Here is a 13407-nt window from a genome sequence, read left to right as displayed (position 1 = left end):
AAAAGTGAGCTTGGCACAGTCCAGGCTTAACACAGGTTAAGGGACTTGGGAACTGAGCACATATGTCAGTTTCTGAGATTTGGTGACCAGGACAAGGAGACTCACCAGAATCAAAAAGATGGCGAGGGTAGGGTAGAGCTGTGGCTGGAACGGAATGAGACATGAATGTCGCAAGCTCCAGCTATGTGGCAGACCTGGCAATAGCTTCTGTAAGTCAAGGCTAGACCCTAGTAGAACACAGTTGCTCAGCGGCCCCTTGGGTATTCCTGCTCAAAACCACATACTTCTCCAAAGCCTGCCTGCCTTTTGCACAGTCTCTCAGTGTACCCCCATGTTTCCACACCTTGTGTTGGGCTCTGACATTTCATAGATATTCTGCTATCTGTCTCATAGTTTTCCCAAAAGATGTAGGGCTCTCCAGTCTGATGCTCAAAGTCCCCTTAAGCTAGGCTGTATCAGGTCTCTTGGAAAATGGATAAAGATGATGAGGTATTCAGAAGAGAAGGGAGGCCCGGCTTAGAGAAAGCTGCTGTGCTTCCAGGGAGTGATGTGGGAGCAGACACTGTCTTTTGCAGCCCTGTAGTTAATAGGATGCTAAAGATGGCTACACAACATAGGAAGTGTTCATAGAGGGGAGCTACTATGACTTATGTGTACTGATTTCTAGTTTGGGCATGAATCGGTTAAAACTCCGAAGAGCCACAGTCGTGGCCTTGTGTGTAAGTTCCCCTTCCATTCCCCTTTCCACAGATTTTTTTCCTTACTCTTTTGGTCTTTTCCCTTTGTCCTACCCTATCCTTATATCTTCCTCTCTTTCCTTCTACTATTAGTTCATCATTTCAACAAAAGTGTCTTCATCATCGACTCGCCATGCTGGTGGTCTACTGCGAGTCCCCACTGCTGATATTCTGGCAGGCAGAGGGATGCAGACACAGCTGTTAGTGTTTAAAGTGGTTGATGCAGAAAGGTCCCAAAGAGAATGCTGGGCCTGAGCAGGCTCTCAGGCAACGAGGTAGCCGGCCAGACTGACGGCTGTAGAAAGGACATAAGCAGCCTTAGCTGGGGCCCTGGGGCAGGGGCTCCTTGGCATAGCTAAGGAAAGCATTCTTACAGCCAGCAAGGGTCTAGCAGGGGAAATGAAGCTAAGAGAACCTGAGAACAATTAGTGTTCAGCCCCGGAGGTCTTTGGAGGACTGTGATTTTCATTTTGTATGAAGTGTGGAGCAATATGGGCTGCCTTCACCATGTTCTATTATGGGAAAATATGCAAAACTTGAAAGAACAGCTAAGTGAACCTCTATATCCCCATATCCACGTCAACATTTATGAAGTCATTGAAACGTCTGTTTTATTTATATCAACGCTCAGTCTGCCCACCACTGGGCTTGAGTTTGGAAGCAATTCTTAGTCCCACAATTTACATATGAATATTTCAGCACACTGTCTCCAAAAGATAAAGGATTTTTATGAGAAACTGATCCGTAATACCATTATCCAATCCAAATCTGCTTGAAATTCATCAAATATTTACCCCAGTGCTCAGCGTATTTTGACTTCTTTGTGCCTGACTGCATTTGCTCGTTGTGATGTTTGATACCACAGTGAAGAGCCAGACTTGCGCTCTGAACCCATTCATTTGGGTTTGGAAACAATTATACAGGGAGGAGGGAGACCATCAGTCAGGAGCCCCACTGGTGACCAAATGATAAGATGGAAGCTCAGTTCAAAGTTGGACACATGGAGGCTGCAGAAGTTGTTGAGGTCCCAACATGGCTCAATTCATAGGCTGGGCAGGGAGAAGATTGGATAAAAGGCAGAAGGTGGTTCCTGAAGGGCCATGGTCTAGCCCAGGGAAACAATAAGTAAGACATTGCTACAGGGTGCACTTGCTCTGCTGTCTCTAGTGACTTACAAGGGGTGACTTGGGGTATTCAGGGGCTTCTGCCCCTCTGATAGTCTGGAATTGCTCACCATTTCTGGCTGTGTTCCATCCTGTGGGCATCGCTTTGAGTTTTTAATGCCTGCAACAAAATGGAAAAGAGAATCAGCTAATTGAGATGTTGTGGGCTCGGAAGAAGCTTCCTGTGACATTAGTCCCTGTCTGAGTCAGGAACACCTGAGACAGGATGACTTACTCAAAAGTCATACCACTGCTTCTCTTGCGTGCCACCTGTCATTTCCTCCCCGTCGATTTCCATCAAAGAAGCATTAAGAATCACTCTTAAACGTCAGGATGCACACTCGGGCTTCATGAAGTAATGGAACAGATTTTTAAAAACCAGACATAGAGACCTGTGAATGAAGATAGCCTAAAACAACAGGTAGGAGAAGGAATCTGGCCCTGCTTTAAAGAGAGAGAGAGAGAGAGAGAGAGAGATATTAGCCATAGACGGCCAGCAGAATCTTTGGCAAGGTAAATGCACTCATTTTAGACAACGCTGATGTTTTTCTCTGATGGCATGGTGAATGCAGATGATTGGTACCCAGGCTGCAGCGATACCCAGCCCCTGTAGCACAGTAGATAAGGAGTGCTTGCCTAGTGTGGAGAGAGGTATGGTGCACTTTGCCATAGCCTACCCATTTGCCTGATCTGTAACATAAGGAGGAGACAGGAACCATTGTCAATTGGAGTCAGGACCGGAGCAGTTTTTTCAGAATCTGGAACATTCTCGGAATCTGGAACATTCTAGTGCAAGAGCCAGAGCCAGCCTTAGTTTTGCATCTGCATGATTAGTGTTTCACACCTATAAAACATGAGTTTATATATGTGTGAAAAGCTTATCCAATGCCTAGGATCATATAGAATATACATTGGTAATGTCTTGGGTAACTTGTGTACCAGAAAAAATGAATCAAATGTGGAATCAGGTCTCTGGACACACACATGACTGTGCGACGTGGAGAAGGGCAGGACCTAGGACTGGTATCTGGTCACCTGGGTAGGGACCTTGGACAAGGGAATGTCCAGTATGGGAGGAGAGAATTTGGGTGTCACCTAGCTCTTTACGCTGAGTCCTAGGGGGATCTTGTCTTGGCAAGACAAAAATGTATTAAGAACTTTAGCTAAGTGTCAAATTTGGAATACTGAATCACGAGGAAGAAGTTCATGGCAACCTTTTGGTTATTTTAACATCATCTGGTTTCCTCCCATCAGTTATTGAAAACTAAATAGATAACCCTCTCCGATTTGAGGCTCCCTTTCTCCTCAAGACAGAGGCTCCCTGATAACTGCCTGTGTTATTTCCTAGGTACCAGGGTCAGGAGGGCACACTCTTCTAATGGCATACATCTTTGCAGGACTAGAGCCAAGGGGTGGTAGAAGCAAGTAGTTGGCAGTCACTGAAGGGGAGGACTGCAATTTTGAAAGTTTTCCTCTGCATGTGTACATAGTAGTTTAAATGTGTGTGAGGACATGTGTATAGAAGTCAATACTAGGCATTTTCTTTCCACTGAATATGTTGTTTCCTCCACAATAGGATTTGAGACAAGGCTCCTCAATTTTATTAGATGTATTGGATACAGTGTAAGGTCCATGAGCTGTAGGAGTCTATCTCTTTCTACTTAGTGCTAATTTCCTGATGCTCAGACTCAGGTCTTCATGCTTTACCCGCTTAGCCGTCTCCCTACCCTGACTTTCCTTTCACATGTGCCATTTGGTCTTCACAAAGTACCATGGGGTATGGTAGCTTAGTCCTAGATTAGTAACTAGGGAGTCTGAAGAAATGTGTCAGAGTCTCCAGTGTCACCTAGTCTCTAAGGTGACGTTGATCAGAGCCAGGTCTGATCCCTCTGCATAACCTGAGTTTTATTACCCCCATCCAAGAGATCAAAACCATAAGCTGTTTTCCCAGCCATCAGCTCCTTGTAGAGAGACCCAGGAATCTTACTTTCCAATCAGGTACATCCTGTGTGTTTCCCCAGATTTGTATCAACTTTAATGTGTTTCCTTTGACGCGGAGGTCTCATGATTGCCAAACTTGAACACCGTGAGACCCACCAACTCTGACTTGTGTCAGGTTTCAGAGAGAAACACAGGGCAGGATTTTGTCAGGGGCAGTTTGGGTGGCATTTGTTCCACTTTCCGTTGTTAAAACTTCCTGCTGGACCAGATGGGAGCAGTGTTTGGGCCACAGGCTACTGTTTGATTCATTCCAGGGCCAGGAGCCAGGGTTCTGTTAGGACATTCTAAGTAGTCCCAGAACACCAGGTTTCAGATCCAAACAGTGGGAAATGATCATTCTAGACATTTGGAGACATGGAAAAGAGCTGAGCGAAAGACCATAAGGCACACATTAGCTGACAGGCACAGCCAAGCCTTTTGTATGCTAATGGCTCCATGAGTGGCTGTGTTAACACATCCAAGCTAGGTTTGCTGCTGTTTAGAATTTATCAGCCTTTCCTCTCTCCATGGGCAAACAGGCTGCCCTGGAAATAGCAGTATTGCTTAACATTTTGGCATCCAGAATCACTTGAAAAATCTGTCCTCATGATAAATTGCGAATACTTACCCAGATATTGTGCTGGGCTGCCGTTTGAAAGAGAAGAAAAATGAAAATTTCAGGAAGCAGAACTTCTGTTTGTAAAATCGCTCTTTATTCCAGAAGAACCCTGTCAGATTCAGGACGTGCACAGCAGCTGCTCCCTGGCTTCAGCTGAAGTCAACACAGCTGCTCGGGGCTCTGTGCCCAGCTCTTGAGATGCTAACTGGTTAGTTTGTGGATGATAGTAGGGAATGCATATCTCAAATGTGCTTCCCCATTTTGCCTGTAATTCTTGTTGTTGTTGGGCCTCCTGGATGGCACAGTGCTGCCCCAGGCTGTGATTTTTGTCCAGTTGAAATGGAGAGGAGTTATTGCATAGGCAGAAGTGTGGCTATGGTGTCTAAGGCGTAAGAGGGCGTTAGAGCGATATGATAAACCTCCCAGCCGATTCTGCTTTTATTTGCTTTCTATTTGCCCAGAATAGTTTTTATAAAACCTAGTTGGGAGTTTTATTACTGGATGCTGTTAGAAAAGAGTGTAGGATGTCTGGGTATGGGATCTTCAGGTCAAACAGCTCCATTGTGTCTTCTACCCGATGCGGAGCCTCTGATGTCTCAGAGGTGCAAAGCTTAGATCGAGCATCTTTCCCTTAGCGAGGTTGGCTTACTGCACAAATGGTCCAGCGAGTGCTAGAGGAGATGCTCTCAGGCCCAAGGGAAGGAGTGAGAGATCTCTGGGAGGCACCTAGTGGCTCTGGGGGCTGGGCTGTCAGAAGCATGTTCTCAGGGGACCCAGCTGACTTCGGTGTGGCGACCCCTAAATGAATGACAAACTTTGTGCTCTTTCCAGGAGAGAGGCAGTTTCTTGATGCTAGTTTGAAGATAGATTTTCATGGCTTTCTCTGATCTCTGGTCCTACCCCTAGGCTTTTACCTCCAGACTGGAAACCTAGTGGTAGCAACGTTTGCTTTAGTTGGTAGGATTCTTTGCCTTTCTCTCTTCTTGCACTAAGTTCTTACCTGCCTTCATGTCTTGTATTAGTTTTCTGATCCTGTGATAAAACACAATGACCAGGGAAACGTACAAAGGAGTTTACTTAGGCTCATGGCTCCAGAGCGTTGAGGAGTCCATCATGGCGGGGGAAAGCATGACAGCAAAAGGGCAGACATAGTGGCAGGAGCAAGAAACTCAGTGCTCCGCAGCTTTAATTGCAGGTTGACAGCAGAGAAGGGGACAGGGATTAATGTGAGGCTATAAGCATGCAAAGCTAGCCTCCAGCAAGACTACAGCCCCCTCCGTCTCCTCAGGCAGAGAGCACCATGTCTTCCAATATGTGAGTCTGCGGGGGGGCATTTCTCATTCAGACCACTACATTCGTTTGCCCTTCTAGATTGTTGGATTTCATATCCAGGCAAAGGGGCTCCTCCTGATCTCAGCTGCTACATGTCTCATGTTTTTGTCATCCGTAGGGCTTGCCATCCTCTGAAGTTATATAAGATCCTGGCCTGCTGAGGAAGCAGAGACCCCACAGCCCCCTGCCTGTGAGGGGGATGCATGCCTCTTGCTCCCTAACCCTGCACAGGCAGGCAGGGAGGGACCACTCTGAGTTATTCTTCCCAACCGACAGGCAGGTTTTCACATCCTTCCTTGTCCTCTGCCCTTCCTCCCAGGACCCATTCAGTGTTTCATTCCTATCAACAGAGAGATGATGCTGGGTTGGTCCTGAATTAATCGTGTAAATAGCCAGCAACTTGCTGTGAAATAACCTAGGGAAAGAGGAGGGATGTCTGTCCAGGTAGAACGCTAAAGGTGTCTGTTTTCCATCCCCTGAGGAGGAGAAGGAGTGGGCTCTGTTCACAATCACCCTCTTAATGTCCACTGTCACCAGAGCAAGGTCTGACGCAGGGTGAGGCCAGCTGAATCCAAGGTGTGGCGTGCTTCTGAAGGTCTCTGAGACCACATTTTGATTTTACGCAATAACTGTCAAGAAACTCATATTTGGCCTCATCGCATGCACCCCTGCAGGCCAAATTCTCTAGGGCCATGGCTGGATCAAACATTTTCACATAGACCCTTTCCCTCTTTCTGATATCCTTTACCTCTGACCTACAGTTTGCCCCACTGCTAGGGTCTTTGCAAGTGACTCACATCCGCCTACAGTACAGCTTGTTCAGCCCAAAAAATGTGAGCCTGAGCATCCACTCTGTGGCAGGTACTGTTCTGGGACCTCAAGGTAGAGAGTAAACAAAACCAGTACCAGCACCTGCTTCTGTCTGGTCTGCGTTCCAGTCGGGCAGAGAAGCAGTGAGTAAACACAGACAACAGTGGAATATCGGTGAGAACACAAACTAAAGGAGGTCTTGCAGGATGAGGGGACCCCCAGCTGGTGGAGAGAGTGCTATGTGCATGATGTTTCTGAGCAGAGGGTGAGAGGGCCTTTGAGATGGGTCCCTGGAGAAGCCACTCTCTGAGCAGGAAGAACACCTGAGAGAAAGGCATTGGGGTTTGGTTATTTGGTCTGTTCAAGGAAGAAGGGCAATGAAATGAGACAACAGTGCAGGAATGGGGTCTGTTTTATGACTATAAAGGGGAAAGCAGTGAAGGAAGCTATCTGTCTGGGGGGGGGTACTGTAGTAATCTAAGGGCAAGCTGATGCGTGGGAGGGATGGAGTATGCTGAGCACGCTAGTGTGCCTTGACCAACCTTATTCTGTCTTCAGACCTCGCTTGATCATTTGTGTGCTTCGGAGCCTGCACATAATAAACAAGCCGTGTGGTTGTTTTCAACCCTGGACTTCCAGGGGTGGCTCTGCTCCGTCCAGGACACTCAGGTCCTTTGTGGGCTCGGCTCTGTGCTTGGCTCCTTTGCCTCCCAGAATTCCATGCCTCAATTATACTCAGGGTGTGAGGATGCCCCACTCTTAGGAGGAGTCCTAAGCGCTCATGTGGTGTGGGAAGAAGAGGAAGAGAAGGAGAATGGAAGAAGGAGGGAGGAGAAGAGAAGGATGGCAAGAAGGATGGCAGGAAAGGAGATAAAAGCGGAAAGGGAGGGTAGGAGGGAGTGAGGGGCAGAAGGAGATAAGGAGCAAAGAGAAAGTACCATGCTCGGGTCCAGGGAGAGACGAGGCCTGCTGTGCCTGTATATATCACGCATTGGGTCTAATCAGGGTGGTTGCTCCTATGAACTCATCAAAGATGCAGCGCACTCACTGCACAGATTAGTACCATAGAAGGATGCAAACAGACTCAGTGACCTGCTTATCCACGGGTGGGGGACTCTCTACAGAAATAGAGTGAATACTGTGATTGTATAAGGGGGGGTGTATGCAGAGACACCCTCAATCCTGCTGTAAGATGAAGCTCAGGGAGACGACTGTCAGAAAGCAAGGCTCATAAAGGCAGGAGGTACCATGACGTTGTTTTGTGAGAGTGGAGATGGGGGGAGAGATTCATATCTGTTCATCAAGTTTCTCTGGAGAGACTGACCACCATCAAGCAGGCCAGGCAGACCTAGGGGACCCAGAGACCCAGGGGCTTTGTAGTCATGGAGATGGGTGTGAGGGAGGGTGAGGAGGATCTTCGAGGAGTTGGAGAAGGGGGAAACATGATTAGAATATTTTTTCATGAAAAGGTACTTTCAATATATTTGTATGTATATCAACAACAAACCATACATACAATAAACAATACTCTGGTTTGCTCTGCTTTGGGAATGTTGGACTGTATATTATCTTTAATGTTACTAAAAGAGATAGGAAAAAAAAGCTGACCTTTTGGAGCCCCAAACATGACCCCCCACTTTGCCTGATCCTCTCCTGAAGCTCTGTTGGGTGCTCCTGGGGGTATAGCCCAATAAGCTGGGAGCTCCAGTTATTGGGACAGGATTTCCCTGAGGGACGCTGTTCCATGGGCTTTGTGGGATGATGCATCACTGTTAATTTCTGCTTCTTTTCTGTACTCAGGGGAAGAAAGGTGAAGTGGGTCCCCCAGGAACCCCTGGAGCGCTGGGGCCACAGGTAAGAACTGCCTTACAGTTCCCCTATAGCAACGCCGTTTCCTCTGACTCAGTGGCCCCGTAGCAGTTCTTAGCTTGCAACGGGCATCTTGGTAGCCACCATCAGAGGATTAGACAGAATGACAACCAGTTACATCCATCTTCCGGAAAAAACAAACAAATGAAAAACTCCGAAATCCAATTAAAACAAATAAACAAACGAACAAACGAACAAACAAAAAACACAAAAAAGGAAGGTAGTCTGTTTTCTTTCTCTTTTGGAACCCTGATCACATGTGTATATATGTGCACACACAGGGACACACACACACACACACACACACACACACACACACACACAGGTATACACTACTTGGAAAGAGGAAATGGACTAGAAGGAGTGGGTTAGGAGAAGGAAAGGTAAGGGGATAAATATGGGCAAGTATATTACATAGTTGAACAAAAATAAGAGCATGATATCCATCACTTTGTCTAACAAATATATACTAATAAAATAAAATGTTACTAAAGCAAATACACACATAGGAAGCTAAACAGGGTGGTCCTAAGTCGTATTCATTCTTCTCTGTAAAAGCTGAGCCACGTGGTGAGTTCAGCCAGCCTGGGCTACCGAGTGAGTCACTGATTCAAAAAGAGCAATAAGGTAAGATGGGCTGAGATAAGGAGATGAAGCAGGGTAGGATACAGAATTCACCCACAGTCCCTCTAGTGTGGGTACCCACTGTCCTATCTGCTTCAGATGAAGGAAAATCTGTTGTGGCCAGGAGTTCAAGTCTAGCTTGAGCAACATGGTAAGATCTTATCTCAAAGATTAAAAAAAAAAAATCAGTAGTAATTCAGCTCTTCAAAATTAGTTTTAGCTGTAAAGATTGTTCTATTGTCCTGCTGGTTTCTAACTGGCTAAATCCACTCCTTTCTATGTTAACATCCGACATCAAGGCCATTTTTATCTGGCAGAGTTTCACTGGATGCCAGGTATTGAGCTGAGCCATACAGACACACACTACTAGCCTCTGCATGGCAACTTTAATGTGCACAGTGCATCCCAAATCACGTAGGAACTATGTTCAGAACCAGGCCACGTGAGATTCACAGCAGATGCTACGTGGTGTCTGGATGTGTTGTGGAATTTACTTTTATCCTGAGTTGGGTCAGAGGGGATTAGGGTGCTTACAGTAGGCACTGCCTGGAACACTGGGTGGTCTCTGATGTCAGACACAAAGCCAGCCCTGCCTACTCACTCTGCTCCTCTGCCATTCCCCCTCTGTCTTGCTGACATGTGTTTCCCACCATTCCTGGGCTAGTCACTATTTTCTCCTGTGTTTCTTTCCTTCCCCCTCGGGATTCACTAACTTACTTACTTTCTTTCTTTCTTTCTTTCTTTCTTTCTTTCTTTCTTTCTTTCTTTCTTTCTTTCTTTCTTTCTTTCTTTCTTTCTTTTTCAATTTTTATTAGGTATTTACTTCATTTACATTTCAAATACTATCCCCAAAGTCCCCTATACCCTCCCCCCTGCTCCCCTACCCACCCACCCCCACTTCTTGGCCCTGGCATTCCCCTGTGCTGGGTCATATAAAGTTTGCAAGATCAAGGGGCCTCTCTTCCCAATGATGGCCGACTAGGACATCTTCTGCTACATGTGCAGCTAGAGACACAAGCTCTGGGAGTACTGGTTAGTTCATATTGTTGTTCCACCTATAGGGTTGCAGACCCCTTCAGCTCCTTGGATATTTTCTCTAATCTAGCCTGTACTTCCAAGTACCTCTGTATGCCAAACTTCACTCTGGAACCGTAAAACCTAAGTGGCCAGAATCTGTCACCTAAGGACACACATGCTAGTGGGACAGGAGGAGACTAGGGCAGAGGGAGTGTTTTCTGGCCACTCTTGGTTCTCTTGGTATCCAGACCTGCACGACCAACAGATAAAAAATGGAACCCACATATGCACCTAGAGACACGAGCTCTGGGGGTACTGGTTAGTTCATATTGTTGTTCCACCCATAGGGTTGCAGACCCCTTCAGTATCATGGGTTCTTTCTCTAGCTCCTCCATTGGGGGCCATGTGTTCCATCCTATAGATGACTGTGAGCATCCACTTCTGTATTTGCCAGGGTCTTGCAAACTTTATATGTCCCGTACAGGGGAACGCCAGGGCCAAGAAGTGGGAGTGAGTGGGTAGGGGAGCAGGGCAGGGTATGGGGTATAGGAGACTTTTGGGATAGCATTTGAAATGTAAATGAAGAAAATATCTAACAAAATAATTTTAAAAAAGAAATGGAAGCCGCTGGTAAGGCAGTTCCTCACACTTCTCATAGCATGTTGTGCTGTGGGTCAGAAGCTGTGTTGGGGAGTCCTATGGTGGTCCAGGGCGGGCATAGTAAGGGCCTTTATTGTGGTTTTCAATGAAAGTACAGTGAGTAAGGAAGGCTGCGCAGTAGCTGAATGCTGGACTGTTGAAAATGTTGTAGCATACTTTGTGTGATGGGATGCTCTTCCATTTATTGGGGTCTGGTCCTGGAACAATTTAGTCCAGGGGATGTTGTAATGGTCCAAACTCTAAGAGCCTGATGAAAGACAATAGATGGAGACCAGAACTAGGGATTTGTTAGTTTGCTCAGGAAAACAAAAAAAATGTCTCCAGGAACCTACTTGACTGTGTCTAGGAGCTAGTTTAGTCTGGGAGGGGCAGTCCCTCTGTAGACCATCCCCAAAGCCTCTGGATGTCAAATTATCATTTAAAAATGAAGTTGAAGAGTGAAGACTGGCACAGGGTTGTGAATTGGGTATTCGTTCTTGGGAGCCCCTAAGAGAACTCCTACACAGACTGGCAAAGTTGGACTTGACACCGCGGCAGGGTGCATAGTCCCGAAGGGATGCCGGGGCAGAGGGAAGGCAGACGTGTGTATTCAGCTCTCGCAGGTGACAGACACCACTGTAGTGCTCACACATCATTGCATCTAGTCCTGGTTAACTGCCTGTCAGCAGAGCACTGCTTCCTCTGAGTGAAATGGAAACTTCCTGGGCTCTGTGGGCTGGGTAGTTTGTGGGTGATGGGCTGAGTCCCATGAGGTATGACATGAGCAACCCCAGGGCAGCTACCATCCTCCCAGAGCCTCCTTCAGACCTTATTTCGCTTGCTGGAATTTTTGTTGTTGTTGTTGTTGTTGTTTGATTTTGTGAGCATCTTCTTTGCACTAAATGTTTATAGTTACAAGTTATCTATATATTGTAAATTGTGTATAATGATACAGTTTGCCACCTATGTGAATAAATAATGCATAATTATACTGCCTCCCACAATTTGGGTAATAACTGCTTCATTCAGAAATTCATGTCACTGGCTGAGTCTTTGATTTTCAGTTTTTTAAAAAAGTGCAACCATATATTTTAAACAATGACTTATTTTAAGTGTGTGTGTGTGTGTGTATGTGTGTGTACCAATGTGGGTCAGAAGAGGGTGTCAGACCCCTTGGGGCTGGAGTTACAGATGATTGTGAGCTGCCTAAGGTGGGTGCTGGGATCTAAACTCAGGTCCTTTGGAGGAGCAGCAATCAGTCTTAACCACTGAGCCGTCATCTCTCAGTTCTCAGTGTACACGTTTGTTAATTTTATTTACAAGTATTTGAACTTTGTTACACACATCACTGGAGTCTGTCTTTTCATTCCTAAATAGCAAACAGGTGTAGAGAGCTTTTCAGATGTTAACATTTCAACTAATGGTAAAATTCTGTTTTCTATTCAGAAAATCTTCAGCAAATCTGGGTAGGACCGTAAAACTTATCCACTGAGTTAGGACTGCATATCAGTAGTGGACCAGATCACTGTATACCACGTGTGGTGACACTGCATTCTTTTTTAATTATCTATAGCCCCTCAGGGTCTCTTAGGAAACGATAGACATTGTCAATACTGAAAGAAACCTCACATAAGCCCAAGTTCAGTTGCCCTGCCCAGGAATTTGCTCTTGAATTTGCTGACTATGGCATCGCATGCTTAGTGTCTTGCTCCATTCTGATATCCGTTGCAGTATGAACTGCCGAAAGAGACAGTCTAGCTTGGCCACGATTGCCAATTTTGTTCAGGCTTTTCAGAAAACAGTAGGCTCTCAGAGTTGAACCCACCCACCCATGCTGCCCTATGCAGGAATCCTCTCACAAGAAGTATGAGGAAAACTGAAGCCTTTGTGAGGGCCAGCCACATTCACGTTTGTGCAAAGGTGATGTTGCCTGCCACTGGCTGAGGATCAAGACTCCTGGGTGGGAGAATGCAAAACCAGGGGACAGAGCTGGTGTGAGACCTGGGTGGGCTCCTAGGACTGTGCAGAAATTCCCCCAGATGGGTGGTGATCATAGTTATACTTCGCGGGAAACACAAATTGTGAATACCTTTCCCTCAAAACTCTCCCAGCTGCACACTGAATCAACTTGATTGCTCTGTTAATTCATGCAGGCAATTTTCATGTGTCTCCAAATTCTGTTCAACTTCATAAGCGTACCACAGTTGCAATTACTGTGGTAGAAAAGATTATTTGCTATTTCTTTATTAATAGTAATTAGATTAATTGACTACTTACATATCATCATTGTAACTACTAATTGCACCAGATAGCTGTTTAGTCACTATATAGGGATTAAATGTTACTTCGTTAATAATTAGTGGGTTGATTATTTAATTAATGTAGAGAGTAATTACTTTGTTTTCATTAATGGTAATACAAACAGGCAAGCATTTTGTCAACATTTATATCTATTGGCTAATGTGTTACTTGTTAATAGTCTGATTAATTTGGCTAGATGTTTTCATTAATGTTTAAAAGAAAAAATAGGAGTATGCGTATTCTCTCTCTCTCTCTCTCTCTCTCTCTCTCTCTCTCTCCATACACACACACACACACACACACACACACACACACA

General features: G+C 45.7%; 1 protein-coding gene across 1 annotated transcript in view; it reads left to right on the top strand.

Annotated features, from left to right (window-relative positions):
- The window catches only part of Col22a1 (collagen type XXII alpha 1 chain), a 232623-nt gene that overhangs the window by 95672 nt on the left and 123544 nt on the right, over positions 1–13407 (top strand). Inside the window, exon 23 of the mRNA XM_021217030.1 lies at positions 8442–8495. Coding sequence (XP_021072689.1) covers positions 8442–8495 — 54 coding nt within the window. The remainder of the gene's footprint in view (positions 1–8441; positions 8496–13407) is intronic.

This window comes from Mus pahari, chromosome 17, assembly GCF_900095145.1.
Source record: "Mus pahari chromosome 17, PAHARI_EIJ_v1.1, whole genome shotgun sequence".
In the NCBI taxonomy this organism is placed as follows: domain Eukaryota; kingdom Metazoa; phylum Chordata; class Mammalia; order Rodentia; family Muridae; genus Mus; species Mus pahari.
This window is presented reverse-complemented; position numbering and strand designations above follow the sequence as displayed.